We start from the raw sequence: 23,945 nt of genomic DNA, 5'->3' as shown, positions 1-23,945 counted from the left end.
ATTTCATTATTTTTGAATCCGGCCCAGTTCATATTCTGTTTTAATCAGGAACAAGGAAAAGAAGGCAGTACAAGTGAAACATTGGGGAAATTATAACACGAACACAACTCCGGGCGCCGATTTTCGATATAAAAGACAAATAAACGCGAAGCACTTGGCTATGCAGACTTTTTAATTTTCCTAAGTATTTATAAATGGTTTTAATGGTGCACATATCTCGCAAAAATAAAACTAATGAAAAGAAATACGAACTTGTTTTGCATTTCGATAGGTGATTGATTTGTGTTTTCGAATTTTTGAGGAAAAGGAAACAATTTAACAAACCAAACTCTAAACAGGGCCTCTTATAAAGACGGTACATGTATATTTTAAAGAAAGATCAACATGTTTAAGCCGATAAACTATTACGGATTTCTTGTTGTTTGTTTTTAAACATGTACCATGTTTTGTAATTATAATAAACATTGCGCGTGCATTATAAGTGGTAATGCAATCAACACCGTTTACGCTCATAGTACAACGTATCATTTATATGTCAGAATCTTTTTATATTAATATGTTTTGTTTTATATGTACATTTCATGTTTTTGGTTAAGTGTCATTATGTTTAACTCATAAGAGATACAACATCTGATTGACTGCAAAAGTTAGACAATTATAAATCATGGCGATATTTTTTCATTCATATAAGTGCTTGCAGGGTTTGGTTTGTTGTTTTGTGTTGAGTTTGCTTATATAAATTGTAATAAACATGTGGTTTTGGTTTTGTTGATTTAATGTCGTATATATAACGCCATTGTCTAATGTCCACCCTGTGAACAGATCATGTTAATATAAATTATATAACAATGAGTAATACTAGAAAGTATATAACAATGAAGAATATTGAACATTGTGTAATTAACCAAATCTATTTGAGTGTACTATAATTGTTTTTGTCGACATAACAGTTGACGCTGTTAGAACTATAATGGTGCTGAACATTTAGTTAACCCCTGAGTATGAAGTGCCTATTGATGAGCTGATGTGGCAAGTCACTGTCCGTCGTCAATCATTCATCGTTCGATGCTTTCTTCCGTTTTTACATTATGCTTGAAAACAAAATCTATAGGGTTTTAAACAACGCCCGACAGGACAGTTCTCAATTTATCATTTCCAAACTCCTTTGAGTAATGTAATTTGATTTCTCATTTTCACGTTTGGATCTCTTGAACAACTTTGAATGAAAACAACAAATTAATAGGTTTGATCATAATAATTTAAAAGATATCATCTTCGTTGTGTTACGTCAACGAAGTGCCTAGAGTGCATGATGTGTAAAAACAATATGGCCGGAATTGTACGTTATTTCCTATAAATGAAAATGTAAAGTGTCTGGTCAATCTTCAAAATATTTCTTTGACAAAAGATAAGGAATTCAAAAACATACACGCCATAGATTTGGAAGTGTAACCGACTATTAAGTCGACAAAGACACTTATCAAGGATTTCTAAACGTGTTCATAATGTAAAAAAGCCCTGTATGATCATGAACCGACGTTTTGTTCAGGATATATGTATGTGCAATTTTAAGATGTTCTAAAGTAGCAGAGAATGAAAATGTCATTCAATAATTCACAATTTTTAAATGTATTTGTCCCAGGTTAACACTTTGATAGCTTTGATAGTTTATTTTATATGAGTTCCAATAGGTAATAAGACAAAAAAAACATATTAAATAAAGCCAATATCGAAGGACTAAGTATACCATGATAAACATGCATAGCATTACATTTGGAAACACATATTGTTACAAAATGTCAAGCACTTAATCACTCTAATTATACAAATATATAAAAGAGGATGGAGTTTACGCAATCATAAATCTCAAAATATGGTAGGAACAGCGAATATAACAAATGTATGTGATTAAGAATAACTTATACCATGCACATGTAGTAATACACATAAACAGCATGCTATCTCAATATATAGATACATAGGAAAAACCTTATTTGGAAATTTTCATTCGATATCCATTGTTTACAAAAAGTAAAAAAGCCAAAATACTTTTTGATCTTATTGGTACATTATATTTAACTATGCATACATACATCAATATAATATTATATGTGTAACATGAATACCCCACGTCCGCTTTGGGCAATGGATCAGTGATAGGCTCATGAAGTTATTACAATATTGAATACTTGGTCTTCCGGGTTTTCCACCGGGTACTAAAGCGAAAAAATACAAGTGCAGTTTTAGTTTAAACATATCAATCTAAAAAGTTAATTCAGTAATTAATTTATAATTAAGAGAATGAATATAACAAACATGATATCACTTATACCATAAGCAATTGTCACGTTTTGGAAGAGATATACATTGAGAGTACCATACTTATAAAAATAGCAGTCCATAGTTTGCCTTATATGAAAGAGTTATTTATAAGAAGAGCGTTATGAAAACAATATGTTTATGTTATTTATATACAGATGTCTTTTTGTAAAAAGTCCATATTTACTGGTCCAATCAGTGATTGAAATTCATACACTATTAAAATTTACAATATTTTTAATCATATCAATAAAACAAAAATTACAAAATGAAAACTATTGTTTTGTTTAATAACAGTATATTGTAGTTTGTAAAAAAAAACACGTTTATATCAATTGCACGTATGTCGCTGGCAAAAGTATTCAGTCATTAATCAAATAATTTTCTATACATCAAGAAATGTCAATTTCCAACGAATTGATATATGAACATTTTATTATTTCAACAATAGTGTAGTAGTGTGTGTTTTTTTCGATAGTCATGGTACTTTTGTTTGATGTTAATGTTAGCATGTGTAATGATCAAATTTAAGTCAACATTTTTCTTACAAAAACATTATACAAACAAACACATTTTTATTGTCGTGATGGGTTTCAAAAACTGGTTCCTGATATCCATGTTTGTATAATTATGCATATAGCACACTGATAAAAATATTACATTTAAATATATTTTAGAAGGTAACCGATTAATATTAACATTCTGTATCTGATTACTCATTTGTTATTAAATGTGAAAATCTGTGTCTTCACTCGCAAGCGATGGCCTCTCCATCGTTGTCTTTTTATTCAGACGTTTTCATTTTTACCATTTCTTCGGTTGTATGAGGCTCGCCAGACCTCCTGAAAGAATGCCAACATTGTTGTAGGATCGCTTGGTCTGTGTGTCTGCTCTATTAGTTGCTATATTTAGTATATAACATACATGTCAAAGAAAATATATCATATTGTATTATCACACAAAAAATATTTGCATTTATTTACAAGTTTCAATCATGGATGATAAAACCTGCGTTCATTTTCCCAAGGTACATCGATCTTATAACATAAACACAGTTCAGACAAAAAAGACTATTGATAAGATTTTTGCACAATAATGATAGTAAAGTCTCTATATTAGAGGCTGAAGTAAAAAATACTTTCTAGAGTTTTAATATCGCTGCTTTATTCTAGTATAAACATATTTTTGGAGAATCAACTTTATGATCGCATTACATGCCGATATATCGATGCTCCTTTCATAATGTAATACGTTTGGGTCGTTTTAGAACAAAACATTTGTGACATTGGTGGTGACATTAGAAAAATACACATTCATCGTCATTTGTTTGCATAGTGCAGATACCTGTTGTTAAAGAAACAGCGTTGAATAATAACACAGCAAACAACGTTAAACGCCTTTAAATTTGCAAAATACAATACTTGTGACATTCAAATTAAAAATGCAATCAACATAAAAATAGTGATTGGTTATTAAACACATTTGGTACGGAATTGATCGCAGAATATGAAATTATAACCTCCATAAATTGCAAACTTACTTCGTCCTTCTCTTCCGAATAACAACGATCGCAGTTGCGATAGCCGCTGCAATCAACACACAGACGGCAAACGTGATACCAACTATCAGTCCAGTTGCAGTTTCATCGGATTTAACTGGAAACATTTATAAGCATTTGTTTTGTGGGCGAATATTTGTTCTATAAATTAATAATTTATCAGGGTGGTCAGCATTCTCGTCTTTGAAAGGCCAAGCCTTGCCGGTTAAAACCTTCTTCAACTCGTAATACAAATTCAAGTACAAAAGACACTAACATAATATTCTATATATCATCATTTAAATTTATTGTCACCTGAAATATCCACAAGGCACTGGTTCAATTCCAATTGAGTATGTGAAAGTAAAATACGATCCGTATTAGAGCAAGTATTGTAAGTATTAAACTTTGTTTTCAAGTCATTTAGTTTCGTTTACTTCGTCAAATATTGGCTTATTTCTTTTAATGTTTATATCGTGGTAATTGTTTTTCTATTTGTAGAAAAGGCGACTTTTATCGTCATCAATTTCTACTTGTGAATAGGGAAGGAGTATGTGTATCATTTCATTGGTCTGAAAATATTTAAAAATAGTTATTTCATTTGTCTGAAAATATATTTTTTTTAATAAGCTCACTTCTATCATAAGATCACCTCTAACATATAAGATATGCATTATTCTCGAAACTTGACTAACCACCTACCTTCACAGACTGCATCTACGGTAGGTGACCATTCCTGGGTAGTATTGGTGGTTGCAACACATTCATATGTTTTGGTTCCCTTCAGCTCACCCACTCTGCAGCTTGCGATCGTAGTGGTGGTTCCCAGAGTGTAGTCAAAGTTTGTTTTGATTGATCGGGGTACGTCTAGTAAGCCACAAACTCGTACTGAGATTTGCGTCATATGGAAAAAAACAATTAACATTATCATTGACATAAAAATATAGGTTCAATGATTTTTTTATCGTTTTGTGTTTTAATTCTTGTGTATTTTTTACCTTTTTTGGATATATAACAATTGACTCTTATTAACAAGCTCTGAACAACGAATTACGGCTCGTTCCTGATTTTTTATGATTTGTTTTATCTTTTTTTATATAAAAACATGTGAACGAAACTACAAGTTATTTTTAGATAGATCTGAATGTCAAAATTACAGTCTTCATTCAAATGAGAAAACAGTGTATCTGCATGCGATGATCCACAAAGTTAACAATAAAACATTTGAATTCTGAATATTTGTAACAGTTTGCATCAATTTCATTATATATTTGTACATCATAAAACCAATATATTTTTATTTTATTGCAATTAAGTACGGTCATATCATAGCATTTTAAGTGTCAACGTTCACGACGGCTTTAGTCACACAATCGTTCAACGATATATTCAAATACCCAACAAGATCAAACAATTATATAAAACCATCAATATATAGCATTAACATACCAGGTGTCAATGCCTCATAAAGGGAAGCATATCTTTCCGCTGCTTTCTGGCTGCTTCTAGCAATGGCTTCAGATCCCGTGTGCCTGCGAAGTTAACATAATAGTACGCTACCACAAAACATATTCCTATTTGATGTTGTTTCCATACCTCACTTTCCTGTTTTTATACGTTTTGTTCATTTCATATTAACCGTTAACATGTGTAGAATCGTCTTTAAACTATAATGTGAACACAACAACCGTTTCACCGGAAGTCGTTTTATATATAGATAAACAGACAAGCAAATTGCGAAGGCGTTTAACTTTCCTGCCTTGTGAGAAACAATTATTTCTAAATAATTCAACTTCAGAATGCCGTATTTTTATGTCGGCGTTAGTGTTATATTGTGATAAATATAATAGTTCACATTGCTGATACCTGAAGTCAAAGATGCACTCCTGGTTTCGCATGCAGTAATTAGGAGAGGCTTTGTCCTTTCCTGGCAAGGAGGTCGGGCTTAGAATGACGGGATCGTTAACCGGCAGGACATTTTTGAACAGACTGTAATTTTCCGTAACGGTCCCTACAACATTCAAGGAATCAGAATAAAAACAGGGAAATATTACAATGTTTTTACACAAATACCATAAAAACTTACATGCAACTTACAAAGTTAATAACTCTTGACGTGTGATATTATCTTACATACATTATCTACATACAAGCAAGTTGGAACTGTCTGTATATTTCGGATGGATTCGGACTGCTCACATCTATTTTTGTATCATTTGGCAGTAGCATTTCTCCAGACAGGGTACCGAACAAACCAGAGAACCGTTTCTGTAAGGCAACGGGAAATCAATAGCTAGAAAACAACATATTTGATTTAACTGAATTGAAATGAGACATATTGATTTTTCCCTCCGATTACAATTAGCTTCATGTGTATTTAATATTTAAACTAACAATAGATTAACTATTAATCATGCTTAGTATAAAATACTCTGATACATACATATTTTTATATTTGAAAAATTGCTTTTTTAAACCAATTTTTTGATCAGACCATCAGTGTACCTAAAAACTGCAACACATGCATATACATACATATGATCTTGGCACCAAGAGATCCATCTGAAGCGTGTTCGCAGCCTCAGCAATCTGGAAGCCAATACCATTGGTCAGCATCACGGTGAAGTTGGACTGCTTATTACTCTCGTCTGTGTTTACTATAGCTACTCCTGAAGATATTAAAACTATATTTGCATACATGCTATTGCGTGACAGCTTTTTCATTATTTGTTTTGCTTTTTGCTTCTTTATGTTGGCTTTTTAAGCACATGAAATAAAAAACAACATAATACATGTACATGCTTCAAACACAATACTTTCCATTCATATAAATATGTTATATAATTTAACTATTCCAACGTTCTCAAAAATGAAAATTGTGTGGTTTAACTGTTTGTTTCTGCACCTTTGTAATCTTGCCAATACATTGATTTCTGGTCGTACGATATGTATTGCCCGTTGACTCGCACATTGAGCTGCTGAGTTCTTCGGTCGTACTCAGGACCACGGAGCTGAATCTCAACCCGGTCTGACGTCCCTCGGTCCAGAACGGCCACTGCCACAAGGGTCACGATGTCAGAAATTTTAATATTTCCTAAAACATAATCATATGCCCACTTGGTTTAAATACGATTCAATTGATATATATGATAATGAAGGTAGCGTTTTTTTTTAGTTTTTAGACATGTATTTAGCTAGAAATGCATACAATTAATAATTCCTAGCATTTCGTTTGCATCACTTGTTATCAACAAAGGAATATTCAAATTAATATAGTACAGGCCTTAACTGAGAATAATAAATTAGCATTCAAGGTTAGCATTAATAAGTTATAAATCCACGTTCGGAATAATGTACGTTCGGAATTATGTACGTAGTTGTTTGTAAAGTCCTGTTGTATAAATTACTATTAGGCTCCTTGTCAACTATGTTTAAGATATTTAGAGAAATTTAAAAACAACTTTATAAATTAAATACCGTCAGTTCGGTAAGGATTCCGTTCGAAGCGCCCTTGGATTTCTGTGTTTCCACTCCTGAAGAGAATAAAATCCCCAGGTCCGCGTATTCGATGCGGTTCTTTGCCAAAGGTCATCACATGACCTTGACCATAAACGGTCGCTGAAAAACATGCGTCATAAAATGGCCTTACATGTTATTCCATCGTAAACAGCTTAGCACACGTGTTTCAGTTTACATGTATTGTAATATATTTACTTTAGCACATTCGTTGCTTTTATAACAGCAGTAACAATATTCATTGGCGGACTATGAGGGGATGCAACATCACTCTAAAGTTGCTTAAACAGTTTTTAAACTCAAAATATCTTCAGCATGTGAATCGCATACCCAAGCAATATTTTTAAAGAAAAGAATATTTTCTTCAAATCAATTGCTTATCTAACAAGTACCTGGTAATGGCGGGGTGTAACCTGTGCAGTCAGTGGTAGGCCTTAAGTCCATATAATAATCGCAGGACTTATTGGCGGTCCAAACGCAGCAATAGTGTAATGTTACAAGATCGTCTAACCAATGGGACATGAGTGGTACGTATCTCGCTTTGATATATGGCGCGGCACCCCAGTCGTGTGCCTTGTCCGGGGTACTGCCTCCAAATGAGTCCGCTGTGTGTACAAGGATTCCAGAGCTACTGTAACAGCACTGGTTTCCCGCTAGGCCGCTGTACAAGTATTCGAAATTACACGTGTTTACTTACTTGTATTTATTGATATGCTTGCATAGTTCAAATGGTTGTATTAGACTTTTATCGGAATCAAAATATCATTAGGACAGAATGTGTGTGAAATTTCTTGAGTTTAGTGTTTCGTGCGAAATAATATTTCTTATCCTTTTTTATTTATACACTCAATCATATTTACGTTGGTTGCACTGCCCTGACACAATGGACGGCGTCATGGTAAAAGCAATTGCTTTTAAGATGGGCATTTTGAAGCTTGCACCCATCATCGGGCTGAAAACGGCCAAAGTCCAAGATGGCCTGCTGCAGCGAGCAGGGACAACTGAGCAAGTCACCCACCCAGCTCATATCCTGAAAGCACATGGACATTGAACAACAACACAAATATAGTAGGTCGTATGTCAACATTTCGTATCGGATGTATATATCTAAAATGTGTCTACAGTCGACAATAATACCTTGTTATGTTCTAAATATATACAAACTACCAATTAAATATTCCGCAACAAGTAATGAACGCTAATACAGGTTACGTACGTTCAGATATTCTGGTCGAACGTTTTTGGCAACGTATAAGAATACGTGTTTCTGTTTTTACATACATCTTACCATCTAATATGGCATGCCAAGCGTTTTAAATTCAATGTGTGCATATATATGTGGTATATTTGTTTATATATATATTATGTGGTATATTTGTATATATATGTTATATATTTTCATGTTTATGAGGTATACTTGTAAACATATGTTCTATAAAGCCATATATATATGTATACGGTAAAATTCGGTATATGCATGGAAAAATGTGTGTTGCATAATTTTCTATATGTGTTCGATATTTTCCTTTATGTATGGTAAAACAAAGTCATATAGATAAGATAACACTAATTCCAAATCCCATAAAAACCGCCAACGTGCAAAGCATTTTGCTTCATACATCAAATTTTTGGAAGCCTGGAATCAATTTTAAGATGGGTCTTTCCTCTTCCAATAATTGAAATAAAAAAATACATTCTCACAACTTCTAAGAAACTAAAAATCGCGAAACATCGGAAAGAGGGTTTCGACAGTGCGGTTCCGACAGAAGCATAGTACTTCAATAAACGCTCCAGAAACGTCCATCTTTCAACGTAATCCTACTGAATTGTACCAAACTGTTGAAGGCAAACATAGCATACATGAAATACTAGTAACCACAAAAAGCATAGGTGCGATCGCTAAATGGCATTCAAACCAGAAGAGAAAAGGAAATAGGAAGTACTCTCCGAAGAGGGATACATGATTTAGTGGATTGTAACCTAAAATAGTTCCACTGATGCAAATTATAAAACATATACATCTATAAATGTTGTACAACAATCATATGGAAATATTACATACAAATCGCAACGTTTAAAACACATACATATTTTGAAAATTATACAACAAAATATCATAATTTTACCATATCTATATGAACATAATTGCAAATTACATATATGAAAATATCGACCGTAAATTTGAATTTATACAACGCATAGTTATTTTGACATACGTGTGTAGGATTATACCATATATGCTTTACCAAGTCAATTATTAAATTAGTCTATTATTTTACATTGGAAATGTGTAATAAAACAAATAACATCCTTGGCGCACCTTCTTGTCTTGGTTGTACCAGCGCAAACAGAGGTCTGCTGCCCAGTTCGTGCCATATTTCGCTAAGTTTGCACTCCTAACGTACCAACCCAGCAGGATAACATTGCTTGACAGGTACCTGTTGGCAATCAGACAAAAACATTATAAACCGTTCTGCTAATAAGTCTTCTATCCGTAGCAGTTATTACAATTCTTTAATTCCCAATTGCACGAAGCAAAATTCAACGTTAAATGTGCGTGCAGGAAACGAAAACAAAATGAACTTGACCTACAATAATGGGGAAAAGTTTATCCCTTTATTATATTTATTAAATATACGTGTAAAATAAAAGACAGGCTTAGTTTGCAACATTACTTTGTTAAAACGTTAGTTCGTGTAGCTAAATATACGCAACATAAAAAAAATATAACCACTCATTAATTCAAAGCTTTCAAGTGTTACTCAATGTTGACCAACTGATAAAACAAATTAACTATACAAAGATTTCTCCAAACTTTGTGTTTCTTCTAATTAAAACATCTCACGCACTTACATATATTTCATCGGTTTGGCATCGCCAATCAGTTTGACCTCCAGCAATCCGAGCTCATACTCGCAGTTGGTTCCCGAGCATTGAAGGAGCTTTGGGTCCAGAGTGTGGTTACCAGCCGAGGCAGAGATGTTGCTGACGAGACGCGATAGAAGCGTGAAGGAGGCCTAAGGATTCGCCAAAGGTGTTTTAAATGTTTCCAATTGCTTATCAGATAAGAATAGTAATAGAATATGTTGTTTAACGTTTGCACAGAAAATCTGAAAACAGAAAAACGCAATGCCCCATATTGCGCCGCTTTGAAATAAAATTTCAATATATCATTTGGCAGGTTTAGCAATTATCTCCCTTTTATAGCTTATTACTTCCCTTGGATTGTATTTTTTGACTTTTGACCGCGAAGAATGACATTGACCTTAAAATTTGTTTCAGATTTTATCCTTCTAAAAATATTACTTCCCTTCTGAAAATGATGTGTACCTGCCAAATGATATAAAATAGAAATTATCTCCCTTTAAAGCTTGTTACTTCCCTTGGATTTTGTTTTTTGACCTTTTACCTTGAAGGATGACCATGACCTTGACCTTTCAACACTCAAAATGTGCTGCTTCATGAGATACACAAGCATGCCAAATATCAAGTTGCTATCTTCAATGTTGCAAAAGTTATGGCCAATGTTAAAGTTTTCGGACGGACGGACGGACGGACAGACTGACTGACACACTGACGGACAGTTCAACTGCTATATGCCACCTTACCGGGGGCATAAAAACATATAAAACATAATCACCCTGTAAAATTATCCATGAAATTTCTAAACATCCTGGCCTGAGCGCCACCTCGGTAGTTGCATTTACACATTTTAATGCATCTCAAAAAAGAGGTGGCGCCCGTGATTAATGGCCGTGAGTGTGTCTACTTTTATTATTAGTGTTTTAATTTAAAATGAAGCTTCCTTTCAAATATTGTTTAGGCGTTCATTATAAAGGGAAAGTCTACCAGTTCATGTATGCGTCTGAATGGTGCTGAATGTCAAATACATTGTGCGTTATTGCAAATTCATGTTGATAAAATGTTCCGGGCAAATCGACACCTTTAGGTTGCTATATGACAAATGAACAATGCTGAAGGACAACTGCATATTGGTAAATGAAAATTGCATGGTTCTTATTGTGTTTTACCCTGTGTTCGTTACATGCATTATATGGGTAACCAGTGTACAGTTGTGTGTGGAAGATGACTACCGTCCCTTTTTGGATTGAGGACATACAAATAACATATCCATACCAAGCAACAATGGCTAATATGTCACTTTGTCTTACAAGAAACTATGAAAGTTAATACAATGCCAATGGAAAGACCAGTTCTGGTTCTTCTATAGCATCATGTTAATTGTTTAGACTTAGTGTACTAGATAATTACCCTGCTTGGTAAGAATTTTTATTATTTTAATTATATTTCAATTAGTGATGCATTTAATAATATTATTATTATTTGTCATGGCATACAAATTATACATTAAACTTAATGCATACAATTGTATTTCAGGTTGTGTTTATAGTACTGGAATAAACATTGAAACCACAAATGGGTTTTGAATTCACAACAACACTCAAGTTACATACGACGTTCCACTTTCTGTGTGCCTCATAACATCACATAGCTGACCATTTCTTGTAAATTTCGTTACTTCGTTTATGTAATGACCAATATCCTGTGGGTCAACGACCGTTTCATTCATAAGCTCTCATGATTTCAATATTTACATACAATAACTATGAATATTAGATTTATCATATTAGTTTTGGTTAACAAACACATGTAAGAGTCCAATAAGTCGAAAGCAATAATAAATGCGTGTGCTACTGGGCGCAAAGCAACATATTTTTTAATAACATTCTACTTATTAATGTGTAAATCATTAGTAGGAAAGGTAAAGAAGTTCTTGCAGTTAAAATATAATCGAATGGGCATTAACAATTCATCAAGATAATTTAGAAAGGGACAAGATATATCCAATGCAACAATGTTAACATCGCTATCGTCCGCCATAAAACATTGTTTTGTTTAACGAGTGTATTTTGCATTCTTATGTGGTTTTAAAAATTATTAATTTGCTTTTTTCATATCTGTTTGGGCATATCTACGAAAATGAATGTTCAGAGTAACCAGTAACCACTTACAGCCAGCCATTCACTAATTCATTCATATATTCACTATAATTCATTATCTACACAATAACAACTTACCAATTAGCACGACCAATCTCTAAATCCGAAACATGCCTATGTCAGTCCATGTTTTATATTTGTCCTATAACATATGTACTGTCTATATTATTCTTTATGAATTAACATATCATTGGAGGAACTTATTTTATACACACATTGCATATGACTTTTTTATCGTGTATAAAACGGTCATGTATGTTGCTCTTAAATTGGAATATAAATGCAAATCTAAGACATGATATTCTATAATTACATCACTGTCATAAACTAGTATCATTTGAATGAGGATGTGCTTCATATGTCTAGTCAGTAACAACACGAATGCCAACTGATATAATAATGTAATAATGTAATATATAATAATGTACTCTATGAATGAAATAAGTGCCAGCTTATTGATTTATAGGTGTAATTGGGAGGAGCAAATATGTTTAGCGTGTGATATATATCGAAAATCCTAGTTCCCTTTTTGTTCCAATAGTAAAGTTTGGTTATTGTTATTCTATTTTACCATTAACGCAAGAAACTAAATGGCATATAGCAGAATGCATATGCAACGAAATAACATAATAACCACTGAGCATCATGCATAAACTGGCAACTCACAAAATTATCACCCACAATTTACTCAATCTAACAGACAAGCAGGCGCGGTATAAAAGTTCACAGAATGTTAACGCATGATCATGACTTTTATATTTGTAGCAAATTATCTGTTATCGTCTTAAGGGAAAAAGCAATTACCTTGTTGTAAAATTCTTTGTAACCAATCAAGTTTACTTCTACGCGGTCTTCAGTGTTGCTGCTAAGCAAGTTTTTTTCCCATGTCAAGGTCAAAGTAGAAGGATCACTAGCATACCACCCCATGTCCTCCTTGCTCCTCACAACACCTACGGATTCCCCTCGGGTCAGCCTTCCAGGAAAAACTAAAAATATTTATAAAGAGGAATTGTCATTGTCAACTACCTAGTTAAAAAAAAAATTATTTAAATACTCGCTTTAAAATGTACAAATGCATTTACATGAAAACTTAACAAGTATGTATTATATGTTTATTCATATTGTTAGATTTGGATAGTGGTACACATTTTGCTTACCGGGCACCAATCCGACTCGATATTTCATTATTTATGTCGACAATCACTTACAGTATTATGTTTAATTCAAAAGTTAGTCGTTTTAGTGCCAACACCATGAACCTGAATCCATAACGTCAACAGCAGTGTTATATGTTATAAAATGTAAGATATTAATGCCAATCACCTATGTAAAAATCCGCAGTGTAGGTTTGGCCATTTGCTTGAAGAGACAGGGTAGTGTTGTCTCTGAACAACAGACGGGGCACCATGCAGCGTACCCGATTTGGGCTTAAATATATGGCTTTACTCTCATCAGGTCCCTAAAAAAATTAAAATGAAACTAAACAATTCCGTCGCTATGTAGATGATTTAATCTTGGAAATTAAATGTTTAAAAAACCATTCATAACAGCATTCTGTTTTTGAATTCCAATGTCATCTGTCTATCAAATGAAATGACATTTAGTTTATTGGTCCATTTAGGTAGTTTCCCAAATTACTTTACGGTATATGTTTTAGATGTAAAATTATAATGAACATATAGTCTTTACTGCGAACATACTTCTCCGAATCTGCATGTGTACGTCTCCGTTCGATTGAAACAGGGTCCAGACACGTCAATCATTCGTCCGCCGAACATTCCAGCGTACGTTGGGTATGTAGTGAGTTTGTCTAAAGTAAAAAAAAAATCGATTGCATACGGTATAAATATGATTGTGCACGTCAGTAGCTTCTATACGCACATACGATGTTGTTTATTACTATATCGATCTAATACACGTTTCAATATAGTTTGTTTGAATGATGTGTAATTTGTAAATCGGTATTTGTATATTAATGTATAAATCTTTACAAAGGGTTAATATAATATATAAATAGAATGCGATGCATTAATGTTGTGATCCCAATTTCGTAATTTGTACTGTTCAAAACCACTGAGTATGATTTCATTTAAAACCAATTAAAATGACAAATCATTAACTTAATACAATAATGAATTTCCTAAATCAAAACAAAAAACTTGCAAATCTTAAAGTCGCTTTAGACTCGTAGCACAATAAATATCACAATTGAAAACATGTTCTTACTTGTATATGTATCTGTGGAACACCCGGCTCTGACAATTCGTCCTGGTGATATATTGAAAACATATCTTCCAACAGTGTCACTACTTTGTTTGTTCGGTAACTCTCGAAGCCCCCAACGCCGAGATATTATATCAGTCCAGTCGTCTCCCTTGAAACCGGCCTGAAAATGATTTGTTGATACTCCGTATTTCATACTGATACTCGATAAAATAAGATGTATTCATGCACATAAATCAAGTTCATAAGATCACAATCCTTAACGGGTAACTTGTTTACAATTTGGTTTACACGTGCAGAAAAATAATGTATGTTATGTATTCGTATATATAAGATTCGATTCAAAATCATTTCATATTGAGCCCGAATTTGTGCGAACAGTATTATAATATTAATCTAGCAGATATGACCAAGTTTATCTTGTGTCTGAATTTAAGGCTAATTTTTTGCCGCTTTTTAACATTACCTTACAATTCTTGCAAGCTGCCATGCCCATCTTTTCATAGTTGAAAATTGCAAAAGACTCATTGCCATCAGTCAACAAGACTAACTGAAAAGTGTTGCTCTGGAAAATTAAAATAAGACAAACATAAAAACATACAATTGTCTCTAACATTGATAAAGAACAAACTATAAAATCATTTATTATTATTAATAAAAATGTGTAATGTAGCACATCGATTTACCGGCTGGTATTTATTACGCAAACATGTTAATTATAATAATAAATACAGCATAAAACTGTAAATTGATAATAGTAATAGGATTAAAAATACATGATATGATTTGAACCATATGTTATTGGTATGAGATTATGTTGTATAATAATTACTTTTTTATAAACATAATTTGTATTATTTCTTAAGTAAGTCATTACCAAACATTGATTAGATCCAACTCCACACATCGTTAAGTCCGTAGAAGATATGATCCATGATACCATTATCCCATATTTTGGACGGAAGTTGCTGGAGGCTATGACTTGCGCACTACAATAGTCTCCAAAGTTGTTTAGGCTTGTGTCTTCTATCTGACCATATTCCACTCGGCTTTGGTACTGACTTTCGTCATGGTAGTAAGGGGCTATGAACAGTAGGTCCAAAGGAGGAGAAATATCACTCTTGCTCCAGTCCATGTTATTGAAATCTGGTTTTGTGACGTTATGTGTGAAAGCCACGAATCCATTAATACTTATCTGCAACAAATATCATAGTAATAGCTGATTATCACATTGCAAAATATTTAAGTTTATATGTATGCCAAATTAGCAACACAAATAATTTAAATGATTTATTCAATCTTATTTTTCCCTGAATAATTGAGCATTGATACATGTAATACACATATTATGAGTATGCTTACAACAAACGATGAAAACAGTTTTCCTTCGTACACAAATGGTGTAGACGTATTGATGTGATGTCCTTTTCCTGTCAAATTATGCGCCACAGAAGGCAATGTATACATAGGTGTGGCTTCTAGAAAAGAATCATAAATATATAATTAAGGATGTGAAAAAAATATAAAGAAGCAGAATGTAAAACAAATGATATTAATAAGAAACAGTCTTTAGTCCGCGGACTCTTCTGAATTACTTCCAGTTCAACAAACGATGATAGCCTAGAGTTTGCAAAATGGACGTTCCACAAGAAAAGTATTTACCCATTATGCCTAGCGTTTAGAAAAAAGGCCTTGGCAAACAAAAATAATGCGGCGTCTAATCAGGGTCTGCGCTGTTTGCTTAACGGAATTCCTGTAAGAAATATTCTAAATATAGAAATAAATATACTAGACATCCCTAATTTTGGAAATAAATTGATCCAATTTAGAAAGATGGGAGAGTTTACTAGGCATAAATGGGTTAACATATTAATAAAACCATAAAGGCATGGATATAGAAAAGTTATAAATACAGGTACACCAAATCCTATCTTTGGTATTATTGAAAGATAGACGTTGAACAGTTTACATGCACGACATGTCATAAGTCGGATTATTAAAACGCTCGAGTTATTTAATGTATCAGAAACATACGCGTTTGCATTAAATATGCTGCCCGTTATCGTAATTCAGTGATATCATAAGTCAAGATACACAAGTACCTTTGAAAATTCCTTTATCAAAACAAGTCAGTGACAAGTTTTGCACATTGAGATAATCCTTTTTTATCTTTGCATTCCCCATAACGATGATATCTTAATGCCAAAAAACAAGATATCGCCATAAAGCATTAAGTAGTTGCATGTCTAGCACATTATCAAGAATGACAATTCGTTTTATAATAATATATTATAATAATAATAATAATAATTTAATATTGGATGGGACCTTTACCTTTATTGAGTCATGTTTTATTATTGCCTTCTGGATAATGAAAATACAGTTCGCAAATGATGTATAATTCCAATATTATAGCATTAGGCATTAAGTTTGACATTGAACTTTTTACTTAGCGGCATAAACCTACTTGCCCGCAGCGAATTGATACCAAATGATTAAAATATGTGTTAAGTGACTTACACATTGTCCAATGAATGATGAATATTAATTTTGTTGTTTTGATTTGTAATAGTGACCTTGACCTTTGAGCTACTGACACAGGTCTTGCGCGCGACAAGTTTTCTCCGAAGTATAAACGTTTTTAAAGGGAAAAAATAATTGCCTGATGAAGTAACTGTCCGATCAAGCTTCATCGTGGCGTTCATAAAATTAAACCTTATAGTTACTGTAACATTGCCTTTGAGCTATGGACAAAATTACCCATACGCAACATGTTATCTCCACAAGCAACACATGTATGGTATTCACTGCTGGGTGAAATGATATCCGGACGTGCTGTATTATGGAAAATTACAAGTTCTACCTCAAAATGAGGCATTTTACCTAGAAACCACGCTCTTACACGTCGTTACAAAGATGGACATTTTTGAAAGTCATTTTAAAGCTGGTTCACAAAGTTAAAATCCCGAACAATTCGAACGTATGCACATATTTAATAATTGTTCCGCTGTATCGAAAAGATGTTCAGCAATAAAATGCCAATAAAGAAAAAATCTATAATATAATTGGTATCACATTATATGACCGCTTATCTTTCACCAGATACACCAATGTTTGTTAACATGATAGTGTCATATAATCATAGAATGATGTTGTAAATTGAGCTTATTTGACACAGCAAAGTGTGCTTTGGTGCAACTCAGTTGCAGCACTAGACAAGAAAATAGCCTTTAAAACGCCTACTAATTGGGCACTTTATGCACTTAGGTTGTCATAAACATGCACAAAATCATAGAATGCCAGAGGTGAAGCACTTTATGAGGAGGAAATCCGGAGTATTATTTTAAATTGCAGTTTTATCGGCCAATCTTGTAATGTGCATTGAAAAAAGAACGGTGAAGTGTATTAGAAACATTTTCATATTTATCAAAACAAACGAGGAAGTAAAATATACAATAGTGAACAAGACATTTTCAGGGTTGTGCCGTCAGTACGGTAATAACATTTCAAAATATAAAACAAGCATATCTTGTCCAGAAAGTTTTGAATGGTTGCTTAACACATAGGTCTCGATTTTAGCTTGAATATTCACTGGAAAGGTCGATATATACTATTCACCCTTTAATTTTTTAATAAATAAAAAATCGGAAAATAGCATAAGTAAATACATTCTGAATTTAGGGTATGTCTGCATTGATTTAACTGTGCAAAAACTTGCTATATCTCTATGTGATAGGGTCACAAAAACTCTCCTATAAGGGTTGGGCTTCAATTTCATATGTATGACAAAGTGGGTTTTATTTATATTTGGGTTTCAGTATGAATTACCTATAATTTATTTAAATCTAAGAACATGAATGCTCAGTTTTCTTATTTTGCTTATTTTCTGATTGCGTAACAAAATTGTATTTTAATTTTACATTGACAAGATAAGCCGAAAGAAATACTAAGGTCGTTTAAAATCCGTATATATAGTCTAATACGGTCACCTTCTTTCAGAAATATGTCATAAATGTTTAAGCCATTTACGAACTCTTAAGAAAGCGGGCTCTGTTTGTGTTTTGTATGAGTCTTGGAGAACAATTGTTAACATACGTGTTTTCACAAAAACTAAGTTTTATAATAAACATGTAAATAAATATAAGCATGTATTCATCCGTAGCTACAGACAAGTTTTAATATGATTTCCATTATGTTCAGGGGTTGTTTTAAACAGGAAGTCACGCGTAATCAAGTGGGTGATCTCAGGTTCATAATTCCCCACCAAGCAATTTTGTATATCATCGCAAGTGGCTTTAAATGAATCAGATGTGAATAAGGAAACAACTAAACAATCCATGAAAAGATCACAAAGCGTCATTCTTACGTTTACGTTGCATTTAGGTTAACATATATATATATACGTTTATTTTTAAGGTTTGTAATTCCTTGTTAACAGATTTTGACACCAGTGAATTATTTTAACAATCTTTGCAAAGAATCACCATTCTGTGTTTAATTATCAATTACTAATTATCAAACAAATGACCCAAGTGCTTTCAGATAAGATTTCAAAGTTATTTACTTAAGTCCTTATGAATTTTTTGACCGCTGGGCGTGGCGAGTTTTAACCCCAGGGACATGATTTGAACAAACTTGGTAGAGAGCAACAATATAATGTAGCATGCAAAATACCAAACCTCTCGGACTTGGATTTTATAGAAGATTTTAACAAAGCCCACGCATTATTTGAAAATACCTTTGTAGACGAACACCATACAATTGTATACACCAAACTGTAAAAGGCTGTTTAATAGAAGATGTTTACAGGTATATCCTATATTTATAAAGTCTACATAAAGTATGTGACCCATGGGGCATGGTCAATAGATGATGTTACATACAACATATTGAGTTGCTGAACATTGTTGTATCAGAGAAGGCGACTTTTTATCGTTTCATTCTTAAATCGATTTTTAGCTCCTGCAACGTACAGAAGCGATTAGAAACCTAAAAAAGAGTTATCCAAATAGTATTCCTGAGTAGTTTCGTTCAAAAATGCACAGCGGCTTAGGAGATGTTTGGAATAAAACGTTATCGAACGTTTGCAAGAACGGACGGCGCACATGTTCACGATATCATAAAAGATTCCCGTGAGAACTAAGTGCTAATATGATCTCCAAATGATTAAAACTCATAAAGACATTATGGAAAATATTGGAGACAAAAACACGAGGTTTGCATTATCGAAGCCAATGTGTTAATGTATTATTTCACTTATACATAATTTTACTAAACAAACCAGAGAAAAGAAAAACTGATTATGTTCTGTAATTTCATCACCTGGCTCTCAAAAGTATAGCAACAAAACTCCACCTTTAATTGTGACACAAACTCAACTGCATTCATTATTCGAGTGAAACACATGGGTCCAAGTGTTCATGACCTTTTGTGTTTATGGTATGAACAATGTGCACTTCTTCTTATGACAAAAACAAAATATATGAGCCGTGCTCTGTGAAAAAGTGGTTTAATGCTAGTGCGTTAAGTGTCGTCACAATTAAGACTTGTCGTCCGCACAGGCTAATCAGGGACGACACTTTCCGATTGTATGTTATTTTCTGTTTAAAGAAAGTATCTTCTTTGCAAAAATCCAGTTAAGGTGGAAAGTGTCGTCCCTGATAAGCCTGTGCGGACTTCACAGGCTTATCTGGGACGACACTTTACGCACATGCATTAAACCCCCTTTTCACAGAGCACGGCTCATATAGAAGGCTATGGGGTCAGAGAGGTCACTTGGCCAATCGCCTTGGTAATCTTTTAATTTCGGAAATGCCATATGAAAACTCATTAACGTCCATTGCCTGTTTTGAAAACAATCTTGCACATGTAATTTAGGTGGTTAATTTTGTTTCAGGTTTTTCAGATTCTACGAAACAATTTTTGCCAACCCTGATTGTAGAGGAATAAAAAATAACTCAATATGAACTAAACTTTTAATATTTCTGTATTACTTCTTGAGGATTATTTAATTCGATGAAAAAGAAATTTGAAAATTGCTAACTGAATACGATTTAAGTACTTGTGCATTCCAATAATGGGGCTAATTTTCATGAATCGTTTGAGTGTAAGACAGCTGATGAAAGCCATTCATCGGGTTCAAATTTAAATTGCCTAACACTACACAATTTCACATAGACTTGTACAAAGAAGTTATTGGAAAATATATTATGTTTATCATTAAGAAAGAATGGGTATAACCCTGTTTCACCATTCTGAAATATCCTATTGATATGTTTGTAAAACTTTTGTGTGGATAATGAACATATTTAAATACCAAAGCATGTGGTGATTTGATCGGGAAAATTTGACGTAAATTAATACAATGGAAAGTACAAAATCATATTGAGCTACTTTAACTGTTTTAAGTTTTTGTATAGATTGTTTACGTTGTAATTTGGCCAAAGAATAATGTGTGGCCTGTTATTTCCGCTAAAATCATACAAATAATTTTATCAATTCAAAGGATCGAAGAAGCTAAACATATATTGTGACCACAGTATACGGAAGAGACATTTATAATTAAACCTGGTATTGTGCTTGTCTCATTAAACATTGAATTTAGAGACATTGATGGAATTGAGATAATATTGCGTTCCTCTATACATTTCAATGCAAAACAAGAGAAAACAAATTCAATAAAATTACAATTTAATTGCTCGATGGTTTAATATTCACTAGAAAAGAACTACATTTTTGCATTGTTGAACTTTCTGTTGCACGATAAAATGATGTTTGTACAAGTATGATCTAATCGCCTTCGTGTTGACAGGATTCGAGAATCTAGCATCATTTACTAATAAAATCCAGGTATTTGTATCCACTCTACATAAACAGAAACGTTCGTTTAATAAAGTTCTGGTGTAAACTCATCAAATCAAATAACATAATTATATCTAAATTGTATGAACGATTCAAAAGTATGAAAACTTGTAAAAGTAATTGGGCCTTAAATGTGAAGAAACTTCTGGACTCATATGGGTTTTCATACGTTTGGCTCAATCCCTCTCCTGTCAATCTCGATACCTTCCATATCGTGTTTAAGTCCACTGTTGTAGATGTTTTTAAACAATCTTGGTACAACTCAATTAATAATAGCAGCTCATTAATGACCTACAAATTATTTAAATGCACGTTGGAATTCAAGTCTTATCTTTATTATTTGCCGAGGAAATTGCGAATTCGCCTCTCAAAATTGCGACTTTCGTCCCATAAATTAGCCATTGAAACAGGTAGACATAACAATATAAAAAGATCTCAGCGCTTATGTACAAAATGTCATTACAGAGATATTGAAGACGAGTACCATTTCATTATGATATGCCCAGCCTTCAATTCACTGCGAAAAGAGTGTATCAATGCATACTACTATAGAAAACCAAGTATGTTTAAATTTGTTGAATTAATGGGTTCGTCAAACAAAACGCAAATAAAAAACCTGAGCAAGTATATTTGTAGAGCCCTAACACATGATCCAACATAACTCATCCAGGACATAGTTGCCCAAATATTAATCTATCTATTCCTCTTCATCTGTAAGTGTTGTGTTGTTGTTGTTGTTTTTTCTTACCAACTCCTCTTGTCTAACTTTCTTATAACTGTATTTGTTTATGGTTTTCATCCTCCGTCATTTTTGTGAAACTAATCGAATAGTATATTCGCATAAAAATCAACGCAATTTTTTGTGCTACCTGATATTTAAATTCAATTTATTCTTTAGTGTACTTATTTGTCTGACAAAACGCTGTAGAACTCATTTTAAATCTTGTACTATGTTTATGGTTTCATCATATAAATTCTATGTACAATTTAATAATTAAATTCATTACTTCCAGCATTTATACATGTGTTTATTTGTCGCGCAAAACCTTAATATTGTAGTTGCATATTTTGTAATTTGCAAAGACGTGTTTGTTCAATTTATTACATGTATATATATTCAAAAATTGACTATTCATTTATAAGTCGAACAAAACTCTTTATAACAGTTGCATATTCTGTTATTGGTGTAAAATCACTCAAAATGTATTATTATGTATGTGATAAACCTTACGCGATCAATATTATATTCATGTAAATGCAATTATGTTAACGTTGACATAATTATATATTGATATATGACTTAACTATTTGTAAATGACAAATAACTGTAAAGTTTACGTCAATAAAACATTCTGTCTGTCTGTAACCCATGTCAGGAGACAAGACAAGACAAGACAAATATTTATTCAGACTTGCACAGTGTACATCGTCTAAACACTAGATATTTCACATACAATTATGTCACAGAGATAAACATAGTAATAATATAAACATAAGGAGCATCGTATACGCTTAGGAAAAGTTACAGAGATAAACATAGTAGTAACAATAACATAATCAGCATCGTATACGGTTACGAAAAGGCAAGGTAATATATGGAGGATTGCTATATAAATTAATTAACAGCATTAGTAATATTATTTCTTAAAATCAGAGCTTCTTTTACAAATTTGGCTAACTTAATAAGTTCAAATTTATTCGTTGTATTCAGCAACTGGTGGAATTTGTAAACAGAAGGCCTATTGTAATAACATTTCTTTAAATAGTTTTTTCTAATATCAACGTATAATGGACATTTACAGACAAAATGGTACTCATCTTCAATATCTAATTCGTTACAACAAAGGCAAAAACGTTCATTTCGTGGTATATTTTGACCAGCATATCTTCCAGTTTGAATTCTCAGTGGTAGGCTGGAAGATCGAAGCTTTGCGACATAGTGTCTTAGTGATTTAGGTAATAAATCTAAATAATTTTCGTATACAAATGTTGATTTTTTTTATTTTTTATTTTTTATTTTTTTTTTGTTTTTCAAGACAAATATTTATTCAGACTTGCACAGTGTACATCGTCTAAACACTAGATATTTCACATACAATTAAGGAATAAGCCGTAATTAAAGATGTGAAATGTCAATATCGCACAAGCAATACAAGCATAAACTGGAACAAAACAATAATTTATTCAGAATCAACTGATTTAAATATTTACTTCTGGTCTAAAATTCGAGTAAATTAAACAAATGACACATATTTCAATACCAGTTGTACTGACAATTATGAACAAGAAATATTCAAACTTTTGAATATTTTAAAATTTACAGCCGCATACATTTACTTACCATATGCATCATTTTTCAAAGAAAATATGAATATCCACAGTGTAAATGTATGTGCTGCATCGAGCGCCATTATTTGCACAATGATTACGCCTTCAGATTGCGTGTAACCTTTATGCGACGATATAAT

At 32.7% G+C, this 23,945-nt stretch overlaps 1 protein-coding gene across 8 annotated transcripts in view; it reads right to left on the bottom strand.

Moving 5' to 3' along the window:
* LOC127880324 (sushi domain-containing protein 2-like) overlaps nucleotides 1–23,945 on the bottom strand; it is a 233,644-nt gene extending 209,699 nt beyond the window's left edge. For 2 of the 8 annotated variants that reach the window (XM_052427721.1, XM_052427725.1), the window contains exons 1-3: nucleotides 23,819–23,903; nucleotides 15,979–16,094; nucleotides 15,494–15,811 (exon numbers count right to left, since the gene is read on the bottom strand). In XM_052427721.1, the coding sequence (XP_052283681.1) occupies nucleotides 15,494–15,811; nucleotides 15,979–16,094; nucleotides 23,819–23,888 (504 nt within the window). In that variant the 5' untranslated portion in view covers nucleotides 23,889–23,903. Of the gene's footprint in view, nucleotides 1–13,343; nucleotides 13,380–13,716; nucleotides 13,853–14,093; nucleotides 14,204–14,619; nucleotides 14,780–15,082; nucleotides 15,182–15,493; nucleotides 15,812–15,978; nucleotides 16,095–23,818 lie in introns of all 8 variants that reach the window. The other 6 variants (XM_052427726.1, XM_052427724.1, XM_052427723.1 and 3 more) reach the window with 6 other exon arrangements.

Source organism: Dreissena polymorpha, chromosome 4, assembly GCF_020536995.1.
Source record: "Dreissena polymorpha isolate Duluth1 chromosome 4, UMN_Dpol_1.0, whole genome shotgun sequence".
Taxonomy (NCBI): Eukaryota; Metazoa; Mollusca; class Bivalvia; order Myida; family Dreissenidae; genus Dreissena; species Dreissena polymorpha.
The sequence above is the reverse complement of the archived record's forward strand: the minus strand, read 5'-3'. Positions and strand labels throughout refer to the sequence as shown.